The sequence below is a fragment of the Rhinopithecus roxellana genome, chromosome 13 (assembly GCF_007565055.1).
Source record: "Rhinopithecus roxellana isolate Shanxi Qingling chromosome 13, ASM756505v1, whole genome shotgun sequence".
NCBI classification, from domain to species: domain Eukaryota; kingdom Metazoa; phylum Chordata; class Mammalia; order Primates; family Cercopithecidae; genus Rhinopithecus; species Rhinopithecus roxellana.
The window spans coordinates 101,008,470-101,021,623 of NC_044561.1; the positions used below are offsets into that span (position 1 = coordinate 101,008,470).

The 13,154-nt window shown below is 44.8% G+C and overlaps 1 protein-coding gene across 1 annotated transcript in view; it reads right to left on the reverse strand.

The window, feature by feature from the left end:
- TMC2 (transmembrane channel like 2) overlaps positions 1 to 13,154 on the reverse strand; it is a 113,326-nt gene that overhangs the window by 37,756 nt on the left and 62,416 nt on the right. Inside the window, exons 9-11 of the mRNA XM_010379008.2 lie at positions 11,905 to 12,047; positions 9,587 to 9,734; positions 4,555 to 4,743 (exon numbers count right to left, since the gene is read on the reverse strand). Of these exons, the coding sequence (XP_010377310.2) occupies positions 4,555 to 4,743; positions 9,587 to 9,734; positions 11,905 to 12,047 (480 nt within the window). The remainder of the gene's footprint in view (positions 1 to 4,554; positions 4,744 to 9,586; positions 9,735 to 11,904; positions 12,048 to 13,154) is intronic.

Here is a 13,154-nt window from a genome sequence, read left to right on the forward strand (position 1 = left end):
CCAAGACGTATTCTTTTTTTTTTTTTTTTTTGAGACGGAGTCTCGCTCTGTCGCCCAGGCTGGAGTGCAGTGGCCGGATCTCAGCTCACTGCAAGCTCCACTGCAAGCGTAAATGGGTTTACGCCATTCTCCTGCCTCAGCCTCCCGAGTAGCTAGGACTACAAGCGCCTGCCACCTCGCCTGGCTAGTTTTTTGTATTTTTTTTTAGTAGAGACGGGGTTTCACCGTGTTAGCCAGGATGGTCTTGATCTCCTGACCTCGTGATCCGCCCGTCTCGGCCTCCCAAAGTGCTGGGATTACAGGCTTGAGCCACTGCGACCAAGGTGTGTTCTTAAGTAAATTTAATGGACTTTAAAGAAAAAGGAAAATAAATCTTGGCATGTAGGTAAAAGGAGCACGTCTATCATTTTGCCTTATTCTCTTGTATACCAGGTAACCTTTAACTTCTTTCTGGTCACTGACCTTTAATAATTATTTATGGAGTTCTTTGAGGCCTAGATATGTACATGCTGAATTAGAGGGGCTCTAAGCTTGGTTCTGCCAGGTGCCTGGTACACTACCATCTACAATGCTTCAAACCAAAGTCAAGGGCTGAGAGCCCCAGATACAAGTCTGCTCAGTGGAAGGTCTGAGGCCATAGGCTCTGGGGACAGCACCTTTTCCTTCTCTTTTCCACTTCCAGCCTAAACAGGAAGCTGCCCCCTCAGTAGTTACTGGAGGTGCGAGGAGGGTCAGATGAGGTTCACCCATACCTTGAATGCCTTAACTCCTGGGAGAGAGGTGGTGAGGTCAACTTAGGGAGATTTTCCCCTCCTTCTAATATGGAAAAGTCCTGGTTTGGAAACTTTGTCTCTTTGGACTTTATGGACTGAATCGTGTCTCCTCCTCCCCCTCCCACAAATTTGTATCTTGAAGCTGTAACTCTCAATGTGACTATTTGGAGATGGGGCCTTTAAGGAGGTAATTAAGGTTAAGTGAGGTCACAAGGGTGGGACCTAATCCAATAAGACTGGTGTTCTTCTAAGAAGAGGAAAAGACACCAGACATCTCTCTCTGTCTCCGTGCACATGCACAGAAGAAAGGTCACAGAAGGACACCGGGAGAAGACAGCCCCTGCAAGCCTCAGGAGAAAGCAAAGCTGCCAACTCCTTGATCTCGGACTTCCGGCCTCCAGAACGGTGAGCAAATACATTTCTGTTGTTTAAGCTACTCAGTCTGTGGTGCTTTGTTTTGGCAGCCTATGTGTTTTTCGTTCCATACTCTCAACACTTTACTTCCAGGACACTTCTGACACCAAATGTGTCAGACACATTTGACACTTCTGACACCACATTTTTTCCCATACCAACCAATTTTCTGATACCAGCTGGGTAGCGTAAAATTCAATTCAGTTAGGACACTAACCAGAGTGAGCACAGACTCCACAGGTGAAGGGTTCAATCCCACAAGGCTGCCCCCACTTTGGATGCCAATCACAAGTATTAGGTCGCCAGGTTACTGGCAACTTCTGTCTGATTTGGCTATAAAGCAGAGATTCTCACAACCCCTTTCTTGGGTTTGGTCATTTGCTAGAGTGAGCAAATCATTCAGGAAAACAATTTAATTACTAGATTATCTGTTTATCTCAAAGGATATAACTCAGGAATGGCCAGGTGGAAGCGATCCGTAGGATAAGGTATGGGCAAGGTGCTTGGAGCTTCCAGACCCTCTGGGCTTGCCAAACTCCACGTGTTCAGCAACCCATAAGCTCTTCAAACACTGCCCTTTGGGTTTTTATGGAGGCATCATTATGTAGTCATGATTGATTAAATCACTGGCCATTGGTGATCAACTTGACCTCAGCCCCTCTCCCCTCCTTGGAGGTGAGGGGATATGGCTGAAAGTTCCAATTTTCTTTTTTTTTTTTTTTTAAGACAGAGTCTCGCTCTGTTGCCCAGGCTGGAGTGCAGTGGCGTGATCTCAGCTCACTGCAAGCTCTGCCTCCCGGGTTCATGCCATTCTCCTGCCTCAGCCTCCCGAGTAGCTGGGACTACAGGCGCCTGCCACCTCGCCCGGCTAGTTTTTTGTATTTTTTTTTTAGTAGAGACGGGGTTTCACCGTGTTAGCCAGGATGGTCTCGATCTCCTGACCTCGTGATCCGCCCGTCTCGGCCTCCCAAAGTGCTGGGATTACAGGCGTGAGCCACCGTGCCCAGCCGAAAGCTCCAATTTTCTAATCACTGGTTCCCCTGGCAGCCAACCCACATGCAGAGGTTATCCAGGAGCTTCCAGCCACCAGTCATCTTACTGGCATACACAAAAACACTGATCACTCTAGAGATTCCAAGGGTTTTAGGGGCTGTGTGCCAGAAACTGGGAGCAGACCAATATATAATAAGAAATATATAATGATATCACAGTCCTAGCAAACTGATACATCATAATTTGTGATCCTACTGTCTCAAAATGGAGTCAGTCATGTCAAAAAGCATTAAGCCCATAGTGAAGTTGTTCCACCCCCTCTCAAAGTGATAAGCATGTATACAATGGACTGAGGTGATAAGTGAACACCTGCTGCTGCTTGGTATTTCCTGAAATGAACTGATAGAGAATGAAAGGTTGGCTGAGATAAAGAGAACAGACCCATCTGGGAGGATCATAAAAGCAGCCAGGACCTGACCTTGTTCAAAAAGCCTTTGGAGGCTCTGCCCATGAGAACTCTGGAACCTTCTCCCGATTTTGGCATCGAGTGCTGGAAGCTCTGCAAGAGAGAAACAGCGATGCCTGCTTCTGCTGGCCAGTGCCTGAATGACTTCTGGATCCACTCGGCTCATCTGTTGATCTGGAGCCATCGTTGTGGTTTGTTACCTCCCTTTTATTACTGCCTGTGTGTTGAATATTAGTCGAGTGACTGATGGGGTATGAAGGCCTCGAAATAAATTGGGAATTCGAGAACTGCTAATTGGCCATTGTGAAACTTCCCAACTTAGGACAGAGTCACCACATCAAGGCTGCAGGAACCTAATTAACCCAACACAGGTTAAGACACTGGCCCTAGTGGGATGGAACTAGAGCACAGGAACAAGTGTTTGAAAAGTCAGCATTTGCCTTCAGAGCATAAGAGACTTGGCACTGATACTCCCCTTATATTTCTGGTCACAGGCTTTCACTTAAAATTGGTCTTGGGGGTCTCTCACTGTGTTTTCAGATCCTCAGTGTTTTCAAGGTATGCTTTTTCTTTAAACCAGCATTTTTAGTGCTTTTAATTGGTTACTTGATCCAAATAACCTAGGCCACCCTTAGCAGAAACCACCGGCCCCATTCTTTTATTTTAAACCTTTCTGTGTCCCGATGTTTTAGATGAGTTAATTATAAATAGCACATAGCTTTAACAGTTTTTGATCTAATTACTATTGTCTTCAAACTGTAGCATCAAATCCATTTACATCTATTAGAATCACTGATATATTTAGATTTAAATCTGATTTTGTGCTTTATATTTGTCCTCTTATCAATTCCATATTTCCTTTTTTATATCCTTTCTTGCTTTGTTGGGAGGAGATAGGCTGTCCTCTTTTTTTAAATAGCAGTTTGAATGCAAGATAAACTCTTATTATTAATTTATCTAGCTCATGATTCTGTGGGGCAGCATTTTCTTTTTTTTAACTGGACTTAACTGGGTGTTCTTTTGTTGGCCTTACCTGCTGATAGCTGATGGCTCCATTCAAATATCTGGTGGTTTACTGGCTATTGGCCAGGGTGGGGAGATAGACCATGTGTCTCATCATTCAGGAGGCTAGCCAGAGATTATTCACATGATGAAGGTGTGAGGGTTTCCAAAAGCAATAAAAGCAAGTCTCACTACACAAGCACTTTTCAAATCTCTGCACGTTTCATGGTTGCTATTGTTGCATTGGCTAAACCAACTTACATGACCAAGCTAAGGTGGATTCAAAAGATGGGGGACACAGATGATACCTCTTCATGAATGTGCAAAGGAAAGCAAAGAGATGTGCATAAAATGACAGGAAGAATTTGTAGCCATTTTCACAAATGATCACAGATGTCAAATTCCCAAAAGAGGTTTATGGATTCTATGTTATCACAATAAAACCTTAATGCGTTTTATTGTGGAGCTTGATGAGAAAACTCACTATCAGATATTAAGACATAGTGTAAATGCATAGTATATCAGTTTCTTATTTGTGCAGGAATAGACAAATAGGAATAGAAAAGAGAGCCCAGAATCACACCAATGCATTAATAAGCACTTGATTTATGACGTAAGGAACTGCAAAGCTGTGAGGAAAGGATCACCTCGTTAGTAATTGGTGTTGCACAGTTGGCTATCCAGTTGCTAATCCAGTTTTTCTAGTTGTAAAAACCAGTTCCAAAAACCTAATAACAGGTGACTTTTTGTTCAGGCTATTCATGCTATTTGACTGGAAAGGGATGTAATTTCACTTATTAAAACAAGCCTATAATCCAGACTTTCAATAAATCAAATGAATGGCATAGGAACCAGTGATTTCAGTATTTGCCATCAACCTTCACTTCATCAGAGATGTGTTCTTACCTCATTCCTTTCATACCAGCTAACATTCTGCATTTTGGAGAATTGCTGGGATCGCTTCACCACAAAGTAAATGAGGTACCCACTTCCACACAAACAGCAGATGATGAGAAAGTTGGCCAGGACACGAAGAAATCTTGTCAGATGGATATTTTCTTCTTTGTTACTCTCTTGTTCATCCACTATTGATTCCTTAATGTGTGAAAATGAGATGTGCATAAATGTCAGGCCAGAAATGCCAGAACCATGGCTGTTGGGTCCCTGAAAATAGTACTTTCTATATTTCCAGAAATGAAATAATACAGAGGAGATGATGTAATGCCCTGTGCCCTATGGAGAATTATTTTCTGTAAAAAATACGTTTGTTGTTATTGCTATTCCAGTACATATAAGAAAAACTTAGATTTCTTAAATAGTCACTATGAGTCAGACATGGTACTTTCCATGCATTGTCCCTCTTTTTTTCTTTTTTGAGACGGAGTTTTGCTCTTGTTGCCCAGGTGGGAGTGCAATGGCACAATCTCGGCTCACCACCTCCTGGGTTCAAGTGATTCTTCTGCCTCCGCCTCCCGAGTAGCTGGGATTATAGGCATGTGCCACCACACCCAGCTAATTTTATATTTTTAGCAGAGATGGGGTTTCTCCATGTTGGTCAGACCAGTCTTGATCTCCCGATCTCAGGTGATCTGCCTGCCTCAGTTTCCCAAGCTGCTGGGATTACAGGCATGAGCCACTGTGCCCGGCCGCATTGTGCCTCTTAATCCCAGCAACAAACCAGTAGAATAGTTACTGTTATTGCCCGTATTACAGACCCTAAGGCCCAGAGAGATTTCAGTAACTGATTGGGACTACATTAAGTCTATAGGTCAAATAGATTCCAACTGAATCTTAAAATATTGAGTCTTCTAATCAAGGGTTGGCAAACTCATTCTATGAAAAGCTAGATAGTATTTTTGGTTTGCTGGTCATATGGTCTCTCACACAACCACTCAACCATTGTGGCATGAAAGCAAACATAGACAAGATGTAAATACATTCGAATGCTTTGTTTTGATAAAACTTTATTTGTAAAAGTAGGCAGTAGGCTGGATTTGGCCTGTGGGCCATAGTTTGCCAACCTCTGTTCTAATCCATCAGCATAGCATATCTTCCATTTACTTAGGGTTTCTTAATTTCTTTCAGCATTATTTTATACCTTTGGTGTAATGGTCTTGTATTGGCTAAATTTATACTTAGGAATTTTATGTTTTTTTTGGATACTATTATCAATAGAATTTAAACTTTTTTTCTTTTTTCTTTCTCTCTTAAGACAGAGTCTCGCTGTGTCGCCTAGGCTGGAGTGCATGGCATGATCTCGGCTCACTGCAACCTCTGCCTCCTATGTTCAAGCGATTCTTCTGCCTCAGTCTCCTGAGTAGCTGGAATTACAGATGCCCACCACTACACCCGGCTATTTTTTGTATCTTTAGTACAGGCAGGTTTTCTCTATGTTGTCCAGGCTGGTCTCGAACTCTTGACTTCAGGTGATCCACCTGTCTCAGCCTCCCAATGTGCGGGGATTACAGGTATGAGCCACTGTGCCTGGCCTTAAACTAATTTTCTAATTGTTTTCTGTTAGTATATAAAAATTGATTTTTGATTATTAAACTTGTGCCCTAGACACAGAGAGTAAGTGGTAGAACCAGGATGAAAAATGAACTCTCCCAGACCCCAAAGTCTTAATTCACAGAATTTTCACCTCTATTCTGTTATACAAGTATATTATATCTCTTTTAATAAACTCACAAAAGAAGTCATTTTACTTCTCACATGTTCAAAGTGTTTCAAAGACATTAATCTTCTTTGTCCCTTTCTCACAGTCCTGGAGGAAAAGTCGAAGCCCCCAATCACCCCTACCCTGGCTTTGGATGGAAGTGGCCATAAGCCCCCCATTGCTGTAAGAAGAAGGAGAGGAGACAGAGTCAGCACCCTGCTCCATGCACTACAAAGCCCACCAGGCTCTAGGCTGGGAAACCCATGCTGTGAGTTGCTGAGCTCAAGCCCTTTTCCTAGTGGGTATCCCTGCCATCTGCAGGCATCAGTCAGTGGACAGCAGGAAGGAATTCAAGAGAGGAGAGGGACAAAGAAAAGAGAACAAAGCACAGTTGCAGTGTAAATGTGAGCTTCGCTAGGGCCTGGGGGAAACTGATCAGATAGGAGAAATATTGAGCCATAAAGAACTTGACATGGGAGCTGGATGCAGTGGCTCACACCTATAATCCCAGTGCTTTGGGAGGTCAAGGAGGGAGGATTGCTTGATGCCAGGAATTTGAGACCAGCCTGGGCAACATAGTGAAAGACCCCATCTCTACAAAAAATGAAAAATTTAACTGAGCACGGCACTCCAGCTGGAGTGAGACCTTGTCTCCAAAAAAAAAAAATAAAAAAAAATATAAAAATATAAATAAATAAATAAATTTGATTAAAGAAGAAAAAGGAAGAACTTGGAATGGTTTTTACAATCACAGGGGCAAAGTACAATGTGCAGTGCTTCAGCATTACATCTTTGGCCTTCATTCATTTGCTTCCCAGCTGGATGGTTATTTTATATGAGCTATAGTTCTATAGGCCTCCTCAAACCTCTCTTGTAAAGAAACTATTTGTATGTGGATTGAAAGAAACATAGGGTTAATTTCATCTTTTTTTTTAACATCTCATTCATTCATTCATTCATTCATTTTGAGCCAGAGTCTCACTCTGTCACTCAGGCTGGAATGCAGTGGTGCGATCTTGGCTCACCACAACTTCTGCCTTTTGGATTCAAGTGATTCTCTTGCCTCAGCCTCCCGAGTAGCTGGGATTGGCAGGTGGATCATTTGAGGTCAGGAGTTCGAGACCAGCCTGGCGAAAATGGTAAAACCCCACCTCTACTAAAAATACTTTTTTTTTTTTAATATGCAAACCCAACCACTCAATTATACATATGCTTCAACTGCAGCTTAGAACCCTGCAATAGTCCTTTATTTATCATGCACCCTCAGAAGGGTTTTTCTGCTTTGTTGTACTTTTTTTTGGACATGTACACACAGGAAACTTTCTGACTCTTTCATAATCTCATGGAACTGTGTTTTGTTTTGTTTTCAGAACGCCCCATGCCTGTTTTTATACCAGTCACATAAATAAACAACACCCAGTCTCACTGGACAATGATGGAAACTTTGTCAGCAGCACTTCATATATATATTTTAAAAATCTCTTAAGAAAATAAATTGTGATTTTAAAGTAGAGACATGGGCCGGGCACGGTGACTCACACTTGTAATCCCAGCACTTTGGGAGGCCGAGGTGGGCAGATCACTTGAGGTCAGGAATTTGAGACCAGCCTGGCCAACGTGGTGAAACCATGACTCTACTAAAAATTAAAAAAAATTAGCCGGGCGTGGTGGCGTGCACTGTAATCCCAGCTACTCAAGAGGCTGAAGCAGGAGAATCACTTGAACCCGGGAGCCGGAGGTTGCAGTGAACTGAGATTTTGCCACTACACTCCAGCCTGGGTGACAGAGCGACACTCTGTCTCAATAAATAAATAAATAAAGTAGAGGCAAGATCTGTGAAGGAACCCTCTCAGTCAGAACCCTACACACTTGCAAAGGTTTGCCCACCTCAGCCCCTGTAGGACTGATCTGCGCAGACCATATTGCTAGCCTTCCATCACCAAGCTTTCACTCTGTCTCCCTTTCTCTCTCTTTGTTATTTTCCAACTACCAAGTTCAAATTCTTTTTTTTTTTTTTTTTAAATTTCAACAGTTTTCTGGGAGAACAGGTGGTGTTTGGTTACATGAATAAGTTGTTCAGTGGTGATTTCTGAGATTTTGGTGCAGCCATCAGGGTTGATTTCTTTATTCCCACACCTCCAAACCAGGATTCTCAACTCTTTCTGGGTATTCTAATCACTTGGGGAGCTTTTTTTTTTTTTTTTTTTTTTTGAGACGGAGTCTCGCTCTGTCACCCAGGCTGGAGTGCTGTGGCCGGATCTCAGCTCACTGCAAGCTCCGCCTCCCGGGTTCACGCCATTCTCCTGTCTCAGCCTCCCGGGTAGCTGGGACTACAGGCGCCACCACGTCCGTCGCCCGGCTAGTTTTTTGTAGTTTTTAGTAGAGACGGGGTTTCACCGTGTTAGCCAGGATGGTCTCGATCTCCTGACCTCGTGATCCGCCCGTCTCGGCCTCCCAAAGTGCTGGGATTACAGGCTTGAGCCACCGCGCCCGGCCTACTTGGGGAGCTTTTGAAAAATCAATGTCAGGACCCCACTCCAAGCCAGTTATATCAGAGTCTCTGTTAGTGGATCCCAGGAGATCTTTTAAGCTCCTTGGGTGATTGTAGTATGCAGAAAAGGTTGAGAAACGCTTTCCCCAAATGCGTCCTTCCACTTATTCCAGCAGAAAGGTGTTTCATGTAGAAACAGGCAGCACCAGGTCTCAGCATCCAGGATACTCTGTCGTATTAAGAAACAGACAGGCTGGGTGTGGTGGCTCATGTCTGTAATCCCAGCACTTTGGGAGGTGAGGAAGGGCGGATCACTTGACGTCAGGAGTTCAAGACCAGCCTGGTCAACATGGTGAAACCCCATCTCTACTAAAAATACACACACACACACACAAGATTAGCTGGCCATGGTGGCAGGCACCTGTAGTCCCAGCTACTTGGGAGGCTGAGGCAGGAGCATCGCTTAAGCCCAGGAGGCAGAGGTTGTAGTGTGCTGAGAGCACACCACTGCACTCCAGCCTGGGCAATGGGAGAGAGACACTGTAAAAAAAAAAAAAAAAGAAAGAAAGAAAGAAAGAAGAGAAACAGGCAGTGGGTACCAGCCACGAGCATTCTTACTTAAGGGCTTGAAGCCAAGAGCATTCTTACTTACTGGGCTCACATTTCTGGGAAGGCTCTTGCCACAAATTATTTGAGGACCTTATTTTCTGTGTCCCAGCTGGGAGAAGTCTCTCAATGATCAAAGGGTCCTAGAGTTCCCCCGGAAGTGGGAACTGCCCTGGGGTGACTACCTTGAAGCTGGTGGTGATGGAAGCATATTTGTTGTCAGCTGTCTCTGAATTCCCGATCAGGTAGTCCCAGCTGGTGAACATCTTGAAGCTGAATGTGAAGTTGTCACTCTCCCCTTCGCCTGTGCTTCCTTGGGTATTGCTGGCCATCCTGTAGGGCACACAGGACTGTTGCAACGTCTGCCCTCTTTCTGCTGTGTCACCCCCAGGGAACCTTGGCCTAAGCCAGTCTTGGACACAGGTAACAGATGAACAGGTAGCTGACATTCAGCGACAAAACAAGCCAGGCAAGGACTTGAACCAAGACAGCTTTTAGGATAGCCAGGGCACCTTTCCCCACAAATTCAGAGTCCCCTGCAAGCACACATGGTGTCAGTTAGGTAATAAAAGGCCTGCAGGAGACAGGACACGTGACCATGTTTTCTTCCCTATACCTAATTTCCTGTGGCTTGACTCACCTGCAAATGCAGTTTGAGAACCCTTTACTGGGAGTCTATTCTCAAACAGGAGCATTCCCTTCTATGCCATCTATTTGCTTGGATAGAACATATATATATATATATATATATATATATTTCTGATATAAAATGCAAAACCCACTGAGGTGGCTGGTGCTATTTTGTTGTGCTACTTTTTTTTTTTTTTTTTTTGGTAACAGGCTCTATCACCCAGGCTGGAGTGCAGTGGCCTGATCTTGGCTCACTGCAGCCTCCGCCTCCCAGGTTCAAGCGATTCTCCTGTCTCAGCCTCCTGAGTAGCTGGGATTACAAGCACCTACCACGACACCTGGCTAATTTTTTTGTATTTTTGGTAGAGATGGGGTTTTGCCATGTTGCCAGGCTGGTCTTGAATTCCTGACCTCAGGTGATCTGCCTGCCTCGGCCTCCCAAAGTACTGGGATTACAGGTGTGATTACAACCGGCCCAGGACTACTTTTAATTTCAAAACCATCAATTACTTTTGCACCATCCTAATACAATCAGGTCATATATCCTTTTCTTAAGCAAGTTTGGCTGAAAGCACTTTGGACCTTCCTATTTCATCCTACCTGTCTTCAACCTATGCTCCCTAGAGTTTGACCCTGTGGGAATCACAGAATTCCAAGCAGGTGTGCTGTAAGATACGGGGAGGGGTTTGTCATCTTCCCTAATATGTTGGCTTTCTGGATTTGCTGTTCCACAGGACTTAGTTAGCTTTTTTGGTTTGTCACAAAAACATTCCATATTTCTATACTTATCTGGGGTGAGAACAGGGAAAAAGCAACAACATGAGGGCTAAGAATAAAAGCACGCCTGTCTCCTTGTTCTTTTCCTTTTGCCTGATAGCGCTGTGCAGTCAGAGATCACCCAGTGGTCACTGTCGGGTGATGGGCAGGGCCTTGTGAACAGCAGCATTTCCGCCTGAGACCATGTGGTAGAAAGCCAAGCCCCGCGTCCCCATTGCCCTTTCAGGGGCTCTACCCAGGCTTCACTCTACCCAGAGCTCCACTCCTCTCCTGGAGACACAGCCACCCACACTCTTTTGGGAGAAGCGACTCCTCATGTCTGTGCTGAAGGGAGAATGGACCCAGGTGGATAGGTTTGTGTAGGAGACAGTGCCTTCCACCCCGCAACCCCCAGCCACAGCTGATGGGGTCCCCTCATTCTGAAGAAGGATCAATCCATGGGCTGGGCCACGTTTTTTTCTTCAGAGAATATGAATTAAGTGTTACAGACATACTAAAAGGCCACTTCTGACCACAGAGACAAGTAAAGTTGGGGCCAGAGAGGCCACCATGGTTAATCATTGCCACATACGTTTATTTAGTATAAGTTTATTGGTTGTATCTTTCTATATGCCAGCCTTGGTTCTGACACACAAGCTAGAGTTTGGAGGAGCAGAAGAGTTTTGTGGAGGAAGCTGAGCTCTGGAGAAAAGCAGAAACAGGCCTGACAAACCTCCAGCCCTACCTTACCAGGTACTATGCTCCCTCTCAAGCCACACTGGCCTTTTGGCAGTTTGGGGCAAACACTAGGCTAATTGCTGCCTCAGGGTCTTTGCACATGCTCTTCTTTTGTCTAAAATGCTGCTCCCCAGAATTTCAGCATGGCTGGTGTTCTCAGCCTCATTCAAAGGGGTAGTTTCAATCCTATTTCCCAGAACATCCCACATGACCTGGTTCATGTCTTTCATACCACAAATTATAATATACATATGCTTTCTGTGTTCATTTCCTGTTTTCTCTCTGAATGCCCCACCAGAAGGGAGGTAGGCATAGAGTGGCCAGGGGAGTGAGCTGTAGCTGTGAAGTCAAAGCCTGTGGATGAGACGGTCATACTTACGATCGAATAACAATCATCAGGCTGTAGCCGAACACGCTGACCCCCACCATAAAGTAAGCCATAGGCAGCCGGTACCTCAGCCACCCGATGGTCCTCTGGTTGTTGTAGTAGCCATAGAAGAGTGCAGAGTACTTGATATAGCCCTGGGGACAGCAAAGCCAAATGCTCTGGGTTGATAAGCTCAAAGCTGGTGGTCACCAGACACGTCCATTCTACCAGGGATTTCTTTCTCAGAGTCTTAACCGAGTCTAAGGGGCCAAAGGAAGAGTTCTAGATGTGCTTGTTTTTCCCTTCACCTCCTCCAGTAGCTCCAGAGCCCCTCCATGTCTCCCCTTCTTTCTCTTCTTCATTCTCTCTGTTTCCTCATTACACAGAGTACATGGAGACATGGGAGGGAGAGGAGAGTGTTGTTAACATTTGGGATACAATCAGGGATGGGGGTTGGGGCTGTGGCTCACGTCTATAATCCCAGCACTTTGGGAGGCTGAAGTGGGCAGATCACTTGAGGCCAAGAGTTCATGACCAACCTGGCCAATGTGGCGAAACCTCATCTCTACTAAAAATACAAAAATTTGCCAGGTGTGATAGCCGGTGCCTGTAATCTCAGCTACTTGGGAGGCTGAGGCAGGAGAATCACTTGAACCTGGGAGGTGGAGGTTGCAGTGAGTAGAGATCATGCCCCCGTACTCCAACCTAGGCAACCGAGGGAGACTCTGTCTTAAAAAACAAAAAAAAAAAAATAAAGGAATCCTTAGTAATAGTATAGTTGGGAACCCCTGTTCCAAATAACTTTCTGAAGGGTCTCCAATCTGACTTTGAGAGTGAAGGATGGCAGCAGCAATGACTTGCTGTGGGAGGCACTACAACCATGCCTCCCAGCCTTAGCAAGCCCTTGGAGCTGCAGACTAAGCCTCTAGAGGCATGGGGGTGTGAAGTTCACAAAGGAGGGAAGAGTGTTGCAGACAGAGGGCCATAAGCAAAGGCAGAGAGGCAATGACAGTGTGTGATGCATGCAGGGACTTCCCCAAAGCTCGGTGGCATTGGGGCACTAAAGTGTGAGGTCTTACATGGACATGGGACTGGAGAGGTAGGGAGCAGCCTGGTCATGAACAGTTCTTTTGTAAACCCAATTAAGAACACTGGCTTTTATTCTGCTGGGAATGATAATCAATGAAAATTTGAGGTAGGGGAGTGACAGGGTCAGATCTGCATTTAATAAAGATCACTCCAGCAACAAAGGGAATGGAAAT